Below are 18,640 nucleotides of genomic sequence, written 5' to 3'. Positions count from 1 at the left end.
TGCCGCTGTGATGTCATGTCCGGAAGACACTGTTCAGTTTAGGAGTTTCTGTTCAAATTGTGAACTCAAAAATATGTGTATTGAAAATATTTGTGACAAAAGTTTGCTCATTGGCTTACTGCCATGTACTGACACTAACGAATCACCAAAGAAAGGAAATTTTACGACAGCGAAATATCCAAAATTCTGTCAACTTTTTCTGCTGCCGAAATAGCTGTAAAATGAACATGGCAGTTTCTGCCTGAAATGGCATCAATTTTTGCTCATGAATATGGAAATTCATACAAGCATAACAAATAATAAGGCAGGAAAATACCCTTGGAAATGGCAAAGCGAAAATCAAAACAGGATTAAATGGGACACAAGGGTGTATTTCCAAGGATTGAACTAAAATATTACATTGTAAAGGTCTTTCAAAAGTCCCTGATCAGATTTGACTCGAATCCGGGTCATGTTTGACCCGATACTTTACATGGTGAAAGTGACACTTCCTTCAAGATTTCCGGGTAAAAAAACAGAACCCGAGAAGAGTCACCATCGTCCCAAAGGTGCCAGTGTGACCCCGAAGTGTATCAGGTCAAGTATGACTCGATTGCGGGTCCAATCTGCCGAGGACCGTTAATTAGTTTAAGCCTTGATATTTTTGGTTTCGCCAGTGTTGTATAGTCGAATCGATCATGAGTCCTCACAAGTCCATCATCATCAGTCCTCACTAGTATATCACAGGTCCTCACAACAACTCACAAGTCGACACGCATTCCACTACTCCCGTGTCACGTTACAAGCTATTCCACTATGACAAAAGCCGCCCATGCTCTGTTAATTGTGACTTGACTTGTAAAAGGTTTATTGTTACCGGAAGACTTGGGATGAAGTCGACTATAAAACTGGCTGTCGCTCGGAATACAGTGGGTTCGAACCCCGTCACAATGCGGACCATTATGGTAAAATAACAGAAAAGAAAGCATGTTGTCTAAGTCAATGAAGTCTAAGTCTTTGAACAAAATGATCACAGGACTAAGTACTCCTGCACTTACATTTTATACCTAGTTGCGACTCGGATACCAATTTCACTAAAACAGTGCTTACTTTGTGTATTTACATAATCACTGTGAAGGGTTCATTCTTACCAAAACGAGGGCAAAGCATCCGGCAGCGACAGCAAATGGAGCTGCAGGGAGGAAAAAGAGAGGAGACAACATAAAAAAGAAGGCGCAATCGGCTCACCGTTTGGACATTTTACGTAACTATTTTGAATTTCAACTTATTATAATGGCCTTTTTTGTATTGACACCACGAACTGACACCCGGTGGTCCCTGAATATATGCACACGCAGGGGCGGCGGGAACGCTTTTAAAACGGGGGGGGGGGGGGCAACATCAAAAAGGGGCACTTGCTAAGAAAAACGGGCTTCGGTCGGTGTGAAAGTGGAGGAAAGAATTGGTCTCGTTCATGTCGCTGTAAACCTATATGGCGAGGAACAAATTATAAATACGTTGTCCATCTTGCTATTGTGTTGTCCTTAACCTAGTTATGAAGAGAGACTTTTTTTTTACCGCGAGAGGGTCACTGTTGCCTTTGATGACCAGTTCTATGACCATTTTACTCGCGTGAAGAGCACTGAGGCAAGTTTTCCATCTTGAGAGAGGGCACAATTTTATTGTTGCGAGCGGGGTACTAATTGTGTTTTCGAGGGGTAGTTTTCCATCTTGAGATGGTGCACAATCTTGTTAATGCGAGAGGGGTATTTGTGTTTTTGAGGGGCAGTTTTGCATTACAAGAGAGTAGACAATTTTATTTGTAGCACGATCATAATGTTTTCCTACATGTGCGTTTCAGGGGCAGTTTTGTTTATCTCGAGGGGGTACAATTTTAACCGCGAGATGTGCACTTCTGTTTGCCTGAGAAAATCTGGGGGGTGGGGGTGGAGTTCCCCCCCCCCCCCCCCCCCCCGTTACGCCACACCTGCGCACATGTAACGCGTATTTACAGTCAGCATCGAGACTAGGGTTAAATTTCTAGGGGTCGCACATATGTTTCAAGGGGCAAATTATTTGTTGTCTTTGTGCAAATCAAGATTTTAAAGGGGGGGGGGGGGGCAACACAAAGGGGACGAGGGGGCACGGATCTCCGCTGAGGGGGGGGGGGGCAGGTAAGGCTAGCGCAGCGGTTCTTTCCTCGCCTTCCACCTCCGTGGCCCGGGTTCGAGTCCCGCCGAAACCGAGCACGCGGATTTTGCTTCCAGTCCCTTCCTGATCCTGTGGGTTCACTTGTCTTAGCTTTCTGGTGTTCCTCCCCACCTATGAACCCGAGCCGTCTTCTCCCTTGGACTTCAGAGCTAACAGTACAAGGACAAATCTTTTCCAAACTCGGCGGTTTCTTAATTACCAGAAATAAACACAATAAAATAAATAAAGCCATAAACCTTACTCATGGTACTGGACAATCCAGCGACCTTGTACAGCTCATTGACCTCACTATCCCTGGACTGGTTGATGCGATCTTGGAATGTCTGCTCCCATCCGTTCAGTTTGACCAGCTTGATGCCCTGCAGAAGCTCATGGGTTTCCTTCAGACGACTGTCCGAGTGACCCTATATGTGGTGACAAAACAGTCGCATGATCAATACAGGGCGAGTCATAAAAGGAAACTAATATGGGCCCCTATTTTTTTTATTTTTTAAAGAAGTTACATGTAGCGCTTTCCATATCTAGAATATAAAACCTCAATAAACAAGCATTCTTTTAGTGAAAGAATCACTCAAATCGCTCATGTACTTTCTTTCCTTGTATAAATTTTTGAATACAAACACCGTTTTTAACCTTGTCAACGGACCACACGTACGTGATATTTCATTGAAATAGAAACCAGTCGTATCTAGTGAAAATGATATCAGAATAATCCCATGATAAGTCTCCGGGGTAGCCAAGTAGAAGGCAGGGCGAAACTATAACTTGACGTGTTATTGCATATATGTTAAAGCATGCTATTTTAGCATTGGAAGCAGCAGCTTTTTAAATAAATGTTTTGATAAGTGCCACTTATCACGGTTTTGAGAGTATTCTAATGCGTTTTATTTTGATATGTGAAATGCTTTCGTTTTGCTGAAATATCACTTATTGTGATCCATGAGAAAGGTTAAAAAAAACGGTGTTGTGATTTAAAAAATCCATAACTGGAAAAGTACATGAGTTAAAACTATATTCCAAACTTTATTGTGGATTCCCATTCCCTTCCCGAATAATGTAGCCTTTCCCTACCCACCATATGTCTTTTCGCCCTACCACTCACCTAATTTCTTACTGCATCTTAATGTGTTAATCATGTAATTGTTGATTTGCTATTTTATAAATTTTTGGGTTATCAATTTTGGGGTTATTACTGCATCTTAATGGTTAAACATGTAATTGTTGAGTTGCTATTTTACCAATGTTGGGGTCCTTAAATTTTGCTTTATCATTTCTTAATAGTATAATTGTAATGATTACTTTTTAGTATTTTTAAATTAATGCATTCTTAAATATTGTTACAGCTTCACACAATTCCGCTACAGGTGGCGAGAAAGCTGATTTTATAAACCATTTATCAATCAATCAATCAATCAATCAATCAATCAATCAATCAATCAATCAATCGATACATGAGCGTTTTGAATGATTCTTTCGGTAAAGGAAGGCTTATTAAATTAGGCTTTTATATCTTAGATCCGGAAAGCGCTACATGCAAACTTCCTTTACTCACCCTGTATATTCTATGTCAGGAGAATAGTGAAGACAACTCCGGCGAACAAAATAAGACGCCTTAATATAGTGGAAGCAGGGCCCAATTTCACAGAGCCTTCCTCTATTTCATGGAGACAGTAAGCAGTAAGCACAGCAAAGGCACGCTTACCTCAGAGGACAAAATGCCTTAAATCAATGACGTAACAATAAAACTCTCCATGCGCGCGCAACCGTTAGCACACCAACGCCATGAAACAGTTCTCATTTTTTTGCTATAGTTAGCACAACTTTTCTGCTAACTGTTAAGCAGCGCCATGAAATTGACCACAGGCTCGCTTGCAAGTCAAGGCGCGATTTTTAAACTAGAAAAATAAGTGCACAATTTTGTTTTCGTAGAAAATAGTTAAAAGTGGGCAGGGGTATAAGCAGTTGCTACATGCCAGCGCTTACATTTCATATTTTTTTAAGCAAATAAATAAATGTTAAAAATGCAAAATGTCACAGGGAGGCTAGTCCGCCTATCCCCACTCGATACGCTATGCTGGTGCGCAAGTGAGGTTCCACCACAGTAATAGGCCCTACTTGTGCGCTTTATTACGGTAGTCAGGTTGGGACGAGAGCCGTCAATCGCCCATTATTGTCTCAAGCTACCTAACTGAACTGTGACCAAAGTATTACGTGTGCATGCACTTGTGAAGGGACTTGTGATTCACTTGTATAACGCATGAATTTCAAGTCTGGACATAAACCATACATCGCGACTAAGACCTACCATGACTTTTGCTTGGTGTTTGCCGATCCGTTTGGCGACGATTCCTTGCAGTACTATGGCGATGAAAAAGCTGAATGCACCAAGGACCGCGGACGGCCCCAGGATGTTGGCCAACAGGCACAACATTATTATCAGCTGCCAATTAGAAGTGAAAAAATACTGTGATTTTCGAAACTCTCTATAAACAATAAATGTTCCATTAGCACATGTTCTGCATTGTGTTACAGAAGCTATCAGACTACAATGGGCCCTGGTGGTTTGGAGCGTTACAGGGTGTAACAGGGAGGGAAGTTAAGTATTAGCATCTATTATACAACACCTGTTATATCTCGGTCATCTGATTGGTGGGTCTGCAATCACGTGGCATTGAATTATTTATCTCAACCCACTGCCACACCGAATAGAAGTTCCATTCAACGGTCACACGATTGGTGGCTCTGACCAATCACACGACAAGGATTTATCCAGGTGTTGAATAAAACAAATAATGAATGTTTCACATTAAGTAGATTGTAAAGAAAAAAATCACTCGGTGACCTCACCTTACAAAATTACTTTTACCATTACACTCGTAAACATTCGTTCGACTATTTGTATCACACAATGGAAAGAAACCATCCATCTGTCACTTCATAAAATTATTCTTACCATTGCACAACGAAATATTCATTATTTGTATACAGGAATTCCTACTGGGCACAATTACAAATTGTACATGATTTTCAATATCCATATTAAGCAGTGTCCAACAGGTTTTCCTTCAACAGTTAAATTATATACACCCGATATATTAATCAGATGCATCCAAAATAAAATCTGCAGGACGCAAATGTGAAATTGGAGTCATAAATGACACCCGAAGATAATAGGGCCGAAGTAAAAGTATATACATGTATATTTCCGTTCGTTATTAAGCTGCCCAAAAATAGACGGATATCCTAAAATTGCAACCAAGTGATATTGCGCATGCGTAAGTTTTTGGCATGTTTAGGCTGTCGGACTTCAGTTCTCATCAAAACAGTGTTTTAAAGCCATGAATTGGAAATAAAAGGACAATCTTATTTGATTGAATGGCAGGAACTGATTATAAGACAATTAAAAAAAGAAGTGCAAGCTTGGAATTGAATCCTACGGCGTCCATTAAAAAAGTACAGTTTATGACTCGTTTCAAAAAATACCTCGCTCATCTCATATCACGTGAATATGTTTCATTGCAAATGACTATCCTTGCTTGCAGAGGAACTAGTGGGGCAGATATATATGGGAAATATTTCGGGGAATATGTGATGCGATCAAGCGTAATGAGTCGTTCGTCGACCCCGGTGACTTTTTTTGTACAATCTTAGCATTACTGCTGTGAAAACCACATGCTGATACCATCTTTACTTCAAATATAATGGAAGTCGGAACAGCAAGAGATGTGATGAAGTGATGAGATGAAGCGGCCCTATTTTGGCCTGAATCTCCACAAGTTTGTGCCTTTGGCAATCCAAGTATTTCATTTGGTACACGGTCAGAGTATGTCGTAAGAAAATATATTTGGCTATAGGGCCATTGCAGATGTGTCTTTTGAAAAGAAATATAGGTAGAATTACAAGACATTTTAAAAATAGTATTCAAAATGGCTGCCATTGCTTGTTATTCTACCTATATTTTTTTCAAAGCACAAATCTGCGATGTCCCTATAGTCAAATATCTTTCTCGTGACATACTCTGACTGTGTGCCAGAATTCCATGCTTGTTTGCTTTACTCCATCATAAAAGGCACAATCCTATCACCTATCAGCCGTACTAAATGTGCTCCCAGCTCACTGAACTAACCTGAATCGGTGAGGTCCATAAGAAATGAACGAACATGAAGAAGAGCTGCATGTTCATGGGGTCCGCGCCGATGTGATTGGTGATTTTGCCGGTGCTCATGTCCTTGCTGTTCAGCGCCGTCGGGGAAAGCTGTTGTGCTTTCAAGTAGACCGTTCCCTGGCGATAGAAAAAAAAAGTTAGGGCCGGGTATTCTAAACCTATTCAAGTTTCAAGTTCGAGACTTTACCCTATGGGTACCGGGAAGGCTCAGTGAAATAAGACGTGAGAAACTATCACGTAAAGGTGACAGCAAAATTTTTACCATTTTTTTTTTAGAACTAGTGAAGCTGAATGATGTTTGAATTATACATAGGCCTACGTGACTCTTGGTTTGATGTGTTTGTTTTAGCAGATGAGAAATGGGTTGGGGAGGGGGTGTAGGTAGGGCTGTGCATCTCAGGCAATGAAAAAAGGGAATTTGTGAGGAATTTTCAAAATGACAACCAGGCTACATGGGAAGACAAAACAGATGTCACGTTTATGACGCTTGCGAAAGTTGCGGTTTTCACCAAAAACCTATAAAGCTCACTGTAGGCCTACACACATTGTTTGCTTCATTGGCGCACCGATGTACAGTAGCATATGGAGCTATACACGTATCGTGTGGACCTTCATGTACCATCTGAAAAGCAACTTCCGAGAATTCAATTTTGGGGTTGGGTTTCTTTAACGGGTACCTGGGTACCCGGTTGTTTTTTTCAATTGGGTACCCGGAATAATTTTAAACCTCCCAAAAGAATTTGGTTCTCTTTGTATCTATCTCACTGACTGTCAGACTGTTTGACTCGCTGACTCATTGTCATGCGTGAGTTGGCCTGGTTGTTGGCTGGTAAAGAGATCTGGGCAGTGCTATTGTATAGGCGTGCCACACAATGGGCTTAATCCGGTTCATTGTGCACACCAAAATGCTTATGAATATATAGCCACTCTGAACCAATTGAAAATATTTTTTTTACCGCTCTGCCTCAAGCTTTTCTTGCCTGGTCTGTGTTTTTTCTCTCTCTTTTCTGAAAACGCACCTGTAAAGCAGAGCGCACCTTAGCGCTGACGTGGAACATCGTCTGGGAGTGCTTCTGATTAAGAATGACGGAGATGAAGTTGATGATGAAGAGCAAGAGGACGAGAGCAAAGACGTTCTGAACGGCGTCAGACACCGAGATGTATCCAGTTGCCTAAGTACCAAAAAAATAATGCATTGCATTTTAAAATAAACCAAGCTGGCATTTCGGAACTTCGCCGATAGCATTCGTGATTAGAAAAACTCTTCTAAAGTTGAGTTTCACTTGTTGTTCAACAAATTTGATTCTTTCCGTTAATAGATGTTCAATTTGTGTTATTGTATTATTTATTTTAAGCCGACGTCTGCAACCTGCTTAAAAATGCTCTTGTTTTTGGAACAGACAGATCCGATCTGCAAGCAGTCTGGTTCCCGGTCCTTACGGTATCGATACTTATTATTGGGCGGAAACCAGCCTACCCCACAGGAACGGAAATATTGTCTGGCAGCCATTATTCGAAATTGTAAAGAAATAAATCAATAACTAAACATGGGCCGATTTTTTTCTTTTTTTTACGGTCGATATCTCACTCAAAAGTGAATGAATTTGAATTGTTAGAAAAAATAGCAATTTGGAAAAGGAATTTCTTTGTTTCGGGCTGAAACCCGAAACGAGCACAGGGAACGGATTTTTGAAATCAGCCCAAACCCTGGAGAAGAAAACATGGTCCTCTATCGCTGAATTTTGACGGCAATGTCTTACCTTGTCTATCGGTTGTTGGTCATCGGTAAACACGAGTGTTATCTGATCGATGATTTTCTGCAGTAGAAGTGGGCTGGTGAGTAGAAGCGAGTTTGCCGCGAACCGTTGGGCCCCCGCCACGGCGCTGTCACCACCGTGAAGTTTAGCGTAGATCTTCACGAAATTAGCATCGTGAATATCGACTGAGTCCTTGCTCATCTGTTAAAACCAGAGACCGCAAAATACGACAGAAACCAATCATAATAACAAAACTGCTAAAAGTCTATCGTAGCTGGTTTTTAAAGACTCTTTGACAAAAATCAACGCCGCTCTGATAGGGCACATTATATTTAGATAGAGGGGGCTAGTAGCAAAACACACTCTTATCTGTGCAAAGAAAAATATAAACGTGAAACTCGCAAGATTCATGCTAACAAATAATTTGGGTTCAACTTTGGCCAACTATTCACAGTAAGACGGCTACCACTTAAATGAATAATTGTTCATTTTGGCCTTGATCGCAATAGTAAGATTAGGCATTGGCCTATGTGTTGACCGGCGTTATTTTTTTTCTTCGTCGGGTCGAATTGAATGTTGCAAAGGGTATGCTACCAAGAGAATAACTGGAAATTGTGGCGGTCATCAACTGAAAATGGAAGAGATTGACTGAAGACCAAATTGTCTTTTCAGTTGTGTAAGTTCAGTGGGATTTTCATCTTTATATTTTTTTTATTATACATTCCGTCAAAATATCAACATTTTATTTAACTTGTGATAAAATACAGAATGTGAAGAGGCATAAACGGCTTTGAAATTTGAAAGTTTGGCAAATATGGCCAAGGCCAAGGCCACTGAGCTACTCCTTTTAAACATTGAGAAATTCAATCTATTATCACTACTCCCCTCCTCCGAACAAGAGAGAGTGGAGAGCGGTGGGGCGGGGTTGGGTGCGGTGGGGAAGGAGAAGGGGGCTGAATGTTACATCGGGGGCGTCCAATTTCTGTTAAACCCGTCAACCCTATAGGGGGCGACGATTTTTAGGTGGGGGCGTGCAACCCCCGGCTATACCGCTGCCCTTGGGAGTCTGATGACCCTCACGTCCACCTCCTACCGTATACTATAACTGCAGCCGACTCCGGTTGTGATCACTGTACGTTCAGGTGGCCCCCTTCAATGGAGAAACTATTGCGCACGCTATTATTCAAAACATCTTCCCTGTCATGGATTATCTGCACAAGAGCTGGCGCACTGCTACCTCCATTAAAGAGAGGCATTGGTGATAGAATTGTTAGCGTCTTTTAAAATCACCCACCAAATCTTTCGAAATCTCCTCTTGAAATTCGTCCACGACCACTTCGGATTTAAAGCGGGTGGGCAGCTCGCCCAGGTCGGCCACCTCCAGGGGGCGCTCGTACCCCTTCTTGAAGAGCGGGTTGAGCCACCAGAGGGACAGCGAGGAGGCGTAGTTTGTGTAATGGTGACGGTACTTCACGTCCGGGTTCATGGCATCGGCGTTAAAATCGCGCCCGCCGTAGGTCAACAGCTTGAGTTTACCTCTAAGGAGAATCTGTGAATGCACGTAAAAATTACACACTTTCATTAAGGCTCAATGATATGACACGATTTTTATTATATCACGTGAGTACCACAGTCATAATCTTTCCCATGTTTTCCACAGGTGATACAGGGGCGTGCGTGTGTGTGAAGGCAGGACCAGTATACGTAGGGTTTTCCATGGGAGTTGCGTGCATCATACACCCGAGAACATGATACCTCAGAACCGGTATCTATAGAAGGCTCATAAACAGGTCACAAGCATCAAGTGTATGGGGTTGTAACAGCAAATACATGACTTACCCGGTTGATGATGAGATAGCCGTCCATGATGGCAAACACGACGTATATCATGAGCATGACCAGCGTGATGTCATACTTCAGTACCAGCAAGTTCATCTCGGGGATTTTCCTCAGATCGTGAAACCGTAGCTTCTCCATGATGATAGCGGCCAACCAGTACACAAACTGAGTGGAAGAAATATCAATACACATGTATACCTAAGTTCTTGTGTGTTTATGTGTGTTCTTTGTTTCCTGAAGAAGGAACCTTACAAACAAACTAGCATACGACAAGGTTGGATCCAGAACACAATTTTTGGGGGGCCAACAAAATTTTTAGTCCCCCCAAAAGTGGGTCCCAACAATTCAGCGAGGAGTTCCGGGCCCGATTAAGGGCTCCACAAATTGATGGGATTCTAGATGTTCCGTGGTGCGATCTGAGGCAATTCCTGACAACTTTAACCATTATTTTTTGGAGATAAAAGATGGGGGGACTGGTACCATCTGTCGATGGGGGCGCTGTTCGAAACCGACAATGATGCACACAAAGGGCCAATATATGGTGCTTTTCAGGGAGATACATGTGCGCAATTCTGGAAAAGGTACCCAAAACTGCAGATGCCACATAAAAGGACACTACTTCTTTTTTGAAAAGGGCACTTGTTAAAAAAAAGGGCACTTCGTAAAAAAAAGGCACTCGTTACAAATTATTGAGAGGGGAGGGGGTGGGGGTAAGCCCGTTGAAAAAAGGGCATTTGAATGGAAAATGCAGTCTTTAACCCCCCCCCCCCCCCCCCCCCCCCCGCTGGCTACGCCTATGGAGACATGATGATTCGTTCAGCTGCTATCCCGCAGCTAACAAAAAAAAACCTTCACACTGAATAGAATCTCACGATAACGTTTTATGAGAATAAGTAATTCGGCACCGATGCGAAGTGACTGAAACTAACAGAGGGGTGTGGTTCTGAGGGGAAACAGGTGTAGTATGGGGATATTTTGGTTTTTGGGCGTAGGCCTACCTGAACCAAAAGCATAATTGGCCGGTCCCATAGCTCTGTGTAGTTGTAGAACACCATGGCGACAATCGACGCGACCAGGGCCAGTATCCCGGGCAGGAAGAGCTGAGGGTGGGCGCTCCCGTCCAAGACCAGCGTGTCCGTCAGAACTCCCTCCCCGATCTGTATGAAGGCCATCAGGGCCAGGGCCAATCTGAGACAATTCCAAAGGATTTTTTTTTTTTATTCCTATATAGAAAACATATTTTTTTATTCCGATATACAAAACATAAATGACACTTGCAGATAGATGTCACCTGCAGTTGGACGAACAAGAATTTCTTGTCTAATAAACGATTCTGGACAAGATGGATTTATTTTTTTGAAATTATTTACAATTATTAGAACTAGGACCAGCAAAACTGCATGGAATATTTAAAAAAATCGACAATATTTTTTAGCTAGTGAGTGCGCTGCAATGACGCCATTTTCTGGATAAATAACTAAAAAAATATCGCGTTCTTTTAAAGCAGTTTAATTCCTTCACTAAAATCTGAAAAATACAAATTGTACACGTTTGATTTTTTTCTGCATTGTTACAACATATCATTTAACGACGATAACCTTTGTATACGCATCTATTTTTACGTTCTTAAAGCGCTCCTCATTGGTCGAGGATAAGCCTTATTAATTAGTGAGCCTTATTCACCAGAAAGCCATTTTGGTCGTGTTTTCTAAACGTATTTTATTAATTGTGAAGTGTTGAACGGGATGGTGCCAGACTATTGATACAAATGTATTCATTAAAATTATTCATTAGAGCAGACTGGTATAATGTGTAATTAAATTTATGTCATTGCCTTCATTTCTCTTCGCAAAATCCAAAAATGTAGATTTTACCTCACTTTCAATTCAATGCATTCGTGAATAAGCCTGCGCAATAGTAGTAGCCTTGTTGCCATTTTGTGTGATTGGAGAAGTTCGGTTGTTCGTACGTATTTTGGATGTGCACAGCCCTAGTATGCACATAAATCGTTCGTATAAGCACAGAGGCAGAATTAGAGGTATAAGTTACGAGCACCGGATAAGCGGAAAACCTGTGATCATCTCACTTATCCCATACGTGTAGGTGTTGACATTTCAAACAGGAGGGATTTTATCCAAGGAACATTGCAAGCTATCATCAAAAATTCGTTGGACATTTGTGCATTGATGTAACATGATGAATTGACCAACAAAATGGCAACAGGGCTACGACTATTGCGCAGTAATAAGGTCCAAATAATAGGGAAAGAAGGCAACTGGTTACACTTACAGGAAAATCCAGCGGATGTCGTGGAACGGATAGCGGAGCCGGAGCAGGGCCCCGGCGATTGGGGAGTATAGAGAGGTAACCTCCTGGACGTGGAACCGCTTGTAGATGAGGATCACGGTGGCTAGGCTGACCAGAGCGGCGTGGGGGAGGCAGTACAGGCCGTTCAGCACGCAGGATTGCAGGAGGTAGTCTACCGATTGGATGCGGATGTCGTTGGCGGGACCCGCGCCGCAGAACCACGGGGATGTGAAGTTGGCAGTTTCGGCCATGGCAGCGCCGTCCGTTTCGGAAGGGGCTTGGGGTCGATGAAGGGCCGGTGTTTCTATATGACAAATGCGTCCAGCCCTGTGGGGAGAAGTCCAAATATTGTGTTTCCCTAAAAACGTGTCCTAACCATGATGTATACACTAAAGAAAATTTGGCAAATAGGTTGGTATAAAATTATACCAACTGCCCAAACTCTTGGGCAAATTCTTCCCAATAAGTTGGCCATTATTGTTACCCGAATAACCAACAATAAGGCAAATTCATACAAATGTTTGAAAAATCACTTTGCCCAGCAAAGTTTTACACAACTTTATTTACAGTGTGTGAAGGCCCGGAGAAGGGCACTGATTGCGAACAAATTGCACACAAATCGAGTGTGATATAAATATGGGGACGTTACAGAGTGCGCAGTGGCTGATCTACGTAGCCCCCCCCCCCCCCTCCAATCCGTAGATCAGCCACTGCGTAATCTCCATGTAGGGGATCCATTTTCACCCCACCCCCTTGGGTAGTAAGAAATTGTGTCAAATGAAAATGGAACCAGCGCATCGAAATGTCGAATTTGGGCATTGGCTGATCTAAGCCCCCCGCATGGCCGCAAAAAAAAGAGGAAAAGTCACACAGAACGCATAGCAAATGCCTGCTTAGCCCTTTCTCAACAGCTAAACCTCCCGTCTTGATCTCAATCTGGAGCCGCCCCTGTTGTATGACGCAAGTATTATTGCTTGTAGCTGCAGTTATTTACAGATTTCTGCTGAACGGGCTGACTTAATAATTTATCGAGTCATCTTTGATATATAGCATCCCATCCATAAAAAAGAAATCCAGTGTGATAAAGATAAATCTCAAACCTCAACGCCAAGTTTCTTTAATTTTTTGTGTATGTTTGCTCATCATGTATATCTCGATCAGTAGCAATTTGCATACACTTTTTTTCGAAGAAAAAGAAAAAGAAGCTTAGGTGGAAAAAACATCTGTATTTGACACTGATAGGATCTAAATAGGATTTTAATGATGCAAACCCCGTGCTTTTCACAGAAGGTTTTTTTTCTCCCAATTCTTGTTTCAATTTGTATGTTTTGTTTTAACGAAAAAAACTCCCCCTATTTTAGGTCTCTGTTACCCTCTGAAAAGGGGTTTTCATGTTGCGGACAAATTAATGAACCCGCCCTGCGAGAGCCGAATTATTTTTTCTGGCAGCCAATAATGCAATTGTTGTGAAGAAATAATGTAATAACTTAACATCAGTGTTTTTTTTCTATCGATGTCTCTTTTAAAAAGTGAAAAAAAAGTATATTTTTCTAGGAAATAGCAAATCAAAAAAAATATCATATTTATTCGAGGTGAAACTAATTAAACAGCACGGGGACGCATTGTTTGAAGAAAATTATGGTGATTCATTATATACTGACTGTATCTGCATACGTGAGATGTGTATTTCTTAACCAAAGACATAATGCGCAATGAAAGTCGTTCAATCCGTGGAAAAAAAGTGTAGTCGTGCGTAATAAACAAATCATTTTAAAAAATATGCGACGAACTTACCTCAGCGTTCTTTTAAGTTACTGTTGTACTCCAAAACAGGGAATCAAAGTGTTTCAGCAAATTGTCCAAATTTGAGGAAATGTTGTATCGTCAATCCATTTTCTGCTATCTCCAATCGTGGTTTGGTTAGAAATGTATGCCCCGTAACCGTCGTGATTCCTCTCTGGCGTTATGTCTTCAACCAGCATCTTTTGCGAGAAAACCTATCCAAGCAGAACACGTAGGCCTACAATCTGCGTCATGCATCTCTGACTTGCATGCAGGCTGTATGCGGTCATTGTAGATAGACAACCCGCATCTTGTTGCACTGATTTGAATGAGGCTATACGTTGTTCATTTCCAAACAATGGGTTTGCTCACATCGCGAAGTACATTGATTTTAAAGTTGCGGGTTCACATGGTGGCGTTCGTGAACTATCACCTTCATTTGTTTACTTTGCTTACAAAGGTCGATATCTGGAAATTTTTAGACTATAAAAAAATAATAAATTCTCGAGTCATATAGAATCTCAAGTCACTCAGTCGGGTCTTAAGTCGCTTTTTCACCAAGTCACAGTAAAGTCACATGTCATGTTTCTGTTAAATCTTTTACATTGAAGACACTAAATTAAAGGATAGGTTTTGTTGTTTTGTTGTAACAAAAATCATGAAAAAAAATTCATATGTGTTTTAATTTTGTCAAGGTGTTGTACGTATTCATTTTTATTGTAACATATCACTACAAAATAATGTATTGCCACTTCAAAAACTTGGTTTTTTGTACTAATTAAGGCTTTAGGTTTTTCACCCATTCCAATGGGATGGAATTTACACAGTTAACTTAATTCACATCAGAGTGAAAAGGCAATCCGATGCGCTGATATCACTAACTGTGTAAATCCCATTGGAATGAGTGAAAAAAAAACTCAGCCTTTTACAAACTGTTAAATCACTGGTTTGCATGAACGGATTTCCATGGCATTTTCACTGATTATACACAAGCGAATAATTCATATGCTCCATCAAGATGAAATACTCATGTAAAGTAGTTTTTGCGAAATTACAGGATATCTGCTTGCACAACTTGTATTTGGGACACCCTGCAGTGAACTGTTTCTGCCCGCAATGCTGAGAAACTAATTCTAGGACATTTCAGTCCTATTATTTTAGAACATTTTAGTTTGTCATGACGTTATCACGATGCAATTAAACAGTCCTGAATCCTACAATTGTAATCCTTCAAAAGTTTTGATCAAGGACCAAACACTTATTTGTTTTTGTTCAAGGGCTTTGAAGCATTACACCTGGAGGATTAAATAAATGGTAAGTACCAGTGTTATTTTATTTTCTGATATGGACATATTGTATGTAATGCATCGTGATTTATGGCTGTATTCGCTGTCTCTTTCTTTGTCGTTTACTTAGTAAACCCGTGCAGCAGATTCCAACGTCAAACCTACGTCTATACGAATTGTGAGAGCCGGATGCGTGAAGTATACGGTGAAATTTAGTTAATCAATATGCGGGATTTTGTTTTTGCCTGTTTCTGCCGATAGTCCAGTAAGAACGGGGAACGAGAACAAACAGGTGTACCAGTAACTGTGACACGTGATTGTATGAGCTATGCAATAGCTGAGTCTGGTTCCGGTCTGCAAATGACCATTCAGTCCGCGCCCGACTCGCGACGATAGACACGAAAGAATACAAACTAATCGATAAAACGCATAATAGACCTCATGCAATAACACGCAAATATTTGCTGGGCATTGCTGGGCAATAAACTGTGCCTACTTTGCACAAAGTACTGCGATCAGAATTGTTAATGCACTATCTGCTGGTATTTCGTACCAAAGCTACAAAGTGCGTTCATGATGATTTAAGTGTGCTTAGTTGTTCCGTGAAATAGGCCTCTTATCTGGCATGTGACTACTAATAATTGACCGTACTATTGTAGAGTTATATTTGGCGGCGTTATTCACGGAAGAGGAAAGTGATTTCCGGCTCGTGATTTCATGTTACTGGTTGCTGCTATGCCCATACAATTTGCATCAAAGAAGACAATTTTATTCACAATGGAAATGGATTATTAGCCAAACTACCACGCGGTTTACGTGCATGTGACTATTTCACAGACAGCTCGTAAGTCGGCATGGATAAATACTGCTAATCGAGGGTCGATGACAATTGTTGAACTCGGAAGTCATAACTACTAGGATTATAGGTCTTTGTAAAAGATTATAAAAATAACGTCAGGTTATACAGAAGACAGTGTTCAATGAAATAATAGCCTTTATTCCCCATTACGCAGACCTCTCTATCAATAAAATCTGTCACCGTACGGTAATTTCTGCACCGCTAAAAACAAAAGGATTCCCTTCACCACTTCGACAAAGGAACGATTCGACATCAAAACAACACATGCAACTCTCTAATGTTCTGATCATTTGCATTCATGAAACCTTTGAATTCTTCATTTCGAGATTTTCCGGTTCCTAAATCTTAATAAAAACGCTGATGAAATAATAATAAGAGGAAAAATTCATTACGGTTATCGTTCCATTTGATTATTTACATAATACAATCAACAAATATCCAAATCATAGCTTCTATTATGTGGGAGAAGTGTATGGAAAAGTTGACAACACTGATGTAGTAAACAAAAAAGCCATACAAATATTTTGTGTACAGGTGTTGACCAACAAAAAGGCATGTGACCTTTTATAATCATACGATAGTCTGGTTCCCTGACCGTTACCCCCTGACGTCTCTTAATAGATAGAAGGCCGAGTTTCGCTTGTACCCACCGCCCTGCTCCAGGGCGCTTATAATTTCTATGAGTTTTCATTTGACGAGTTTTGTTTGATAAAAAGCATGACCATGACTGGCAACAAATACAATCGCGAGCATATACGATTGTCGGAATAAAACGTGTTCGGAAAACTTCGGAAATCTTCTCAAAACAGAAGGAATCTTGCACTAACTATATACCGCCCCCTACCTGACCTTAGATTCGTCAAGATAGTTAAGACTCTTTATGTCGGGGAACCAGACTACTTACTGTATGTGTAGGCATATGGGGCGAAAGAAAAGTAACTTTTGAATAAGCATGCAAGATAAAAGTATGCAAAAAATTACATAATTGTGACCGGCTCTACAAAAAGGGTATTAAGTCGCGCTGAGCATTATTGTTATTATTATTGAGCATTGTCATTATTATGGACCGCTCAACATTGAAAGGGTGAAAATTTCGTCAAAATGTAATTTTCATTTTATGCCTGTTTTCACAGTTGTGCAATTTGAACTCCAAGGAAGTAATTAATATGCAAATGAGTCATATCCCCAGAACGGGATCTATGGAGCTCTGCTATAAATGAAAGCTTACATTGTGTGCTTTCAAACCATGTATATAACTCCATTTCACCTTTTCGCGACATAATACCCTTATTTGTGGAGCCGGTCACAAATGTTAGTCTACTTAATTCTATTTTTAGGCCTACGTTTTTACAAATCGCTGTCAGAATACAAGTATAAGTCACAACGTAATAACAATTATAATAATAAACTCAAACAATGACACACAATAATACTGTCCACCCAAAATTGATTTTGTCCAGTATCTTTGATAACAATTTGAATGTTTTATAGGATACAAGACGTGAGGCGCAAACTGCAGAACATAGGAATAAAATTAATACATTTGAAAATAAAAAATAAAACATCAATAATGGGTGGGTATGGTATCTCAAGCACCTCGTTTGACCCTTAAATCTCATGGGGGCGCTCTAACCATTGTAATGATCTTTTAAGCCAACCGGCGGTTTACGGTGTTTGGGCTGTCGTCGTTGCAAGGAGAATTCAGAAACAAGTAACCGAAATAAATTCACGTCACCAAAACAACAATAAAGAACCTAGTAAGCACTCAGAGAGCGCAAACCTCCGCCAAGGCTAAACTATTTCCCGCCATATTGTCAGTGCACCCAAAAGAAATACTCGCATAAAATGGTGAAGATTCTTAAATCAAATCCTGGATCCAGACCCAGATCCGGATCACTTCCAAAATCTAATCAATTTGTACGAAGGGCCACCCCTACAATAATTTTCACGAAAATCTGACCATATCGTTTTGAGTTATCTTGTTAACAGACAAACCAACCAACCAACAAACAAACTAACCAAATCCGATGAAAGCATAACTTCCTGGCGGAGATAATTACAGACGCTTCCAATAAACTTTCATAAAATGATACTCCCCGTTCCACTGCCGTGCAACGTGGAAGCTTGTTCAACTTGGCAACCAGTACGGTTGAAAGCAACATGTCCGACCTATACAATGGCGCTCAAAGGGAATTAAGTCCATAACCATTATACCAACATTAACGTTTACCATGAAAGTCTGCATCATTCTCAACCATTGAAATCAGTAGACGGAAAGGCACATGATATAAGCCCTGTGACATTTGGCCTATCGGTACGATATTGAAGACATATGGGCCTTAGGCACGAGTCGGCCATATTGGATTGAGAGTAAGGTAAAATCTTAATTTTTGGAACTTGCGCAGAGAAATGAAAGCAAGTTAATTACTTATTGATTCCATGCAGTCTGCTTCAA

At 40.8% G+C, this 18,640-nt stretch overlaps 1 protein-coding gene across 1 annotated transcript in view; it reads right to left on the bottom strand.

Moving 5' to 3' along the window:
• LOC119737490 (ATP-binding cassette sub-family C member 9-like) overlaps positions 1–14,203 on the bottom strand; it is a 35,608-nt gene extending 21,405 nt beyond the window's left edge. Inside the window, exons 1-11 of the mRNA XM_038211888.1 lie at positions 14,053–14,203; positions 12,241–12,585; positions 10,950–11,139; positions 9,952–10,116; positions 9,407–9,661; positions 8,116–8,313; positions 7,375–7,527; positions 6,317–6,472; positions 4,496–4,630; positions 2,432–2,594; positions 1,131–1,171 (exon numbers count right to left, since the gene is read on the bottom strand). Of these exons, the coding sequence (XP_038067816.1) occupies positions 1,131–1,171; positions 2,432–2,594; positions 4,496–4,630; positions 6,317–6,472; positions 7,375–7,527; positions 8,116–8,313; positions 9,407–9,661; positions 9,952–10,116; positions 10,950–11,139; positions 12,241–12,509 (1,725 nt within the window). The 5' untranslated portion in view covers positions 12,510–12,585; positions 14,053–14,203. The remainder of the gene's footprint in view (positions 1–1,130; positions 1,172–2,431; positions 2,595–4,495; positions 4,631–6,316; positions 6,473–7,374; positions 7,528–8,115; positions 8,314–9,406; positions 9,662–9,951; positions 10,117–10,949; positions 11,140–12,240; positions 12,586–14,052) is intronic.
• Between the last annotated feature and the right edge of the window lie 4,437 nt (positions 14,204–18,640).

The sequence above is a fragment of the Patiria miniata genome, unplaced genomic scaffold (assembly GCF_015706575.1).
Source record: "Patiria miniata isolate m_02_andy unplaced genomic scaffold, ASM1570657v1 HiC_scaffold_3, whole genome shotgun sequence".
In the NCBI taxonomy this organism is placed as follows: Eukaryota; Metazoa; Echinodermata; class Asteroidea; order Valvatida; family Asterinidae; genus Patiria; species Patiria miniata.
Note: the sequence above shows the minus strand (reverse complement) of the source record. Positions and strands in the feature narration are given on the sequence as shown.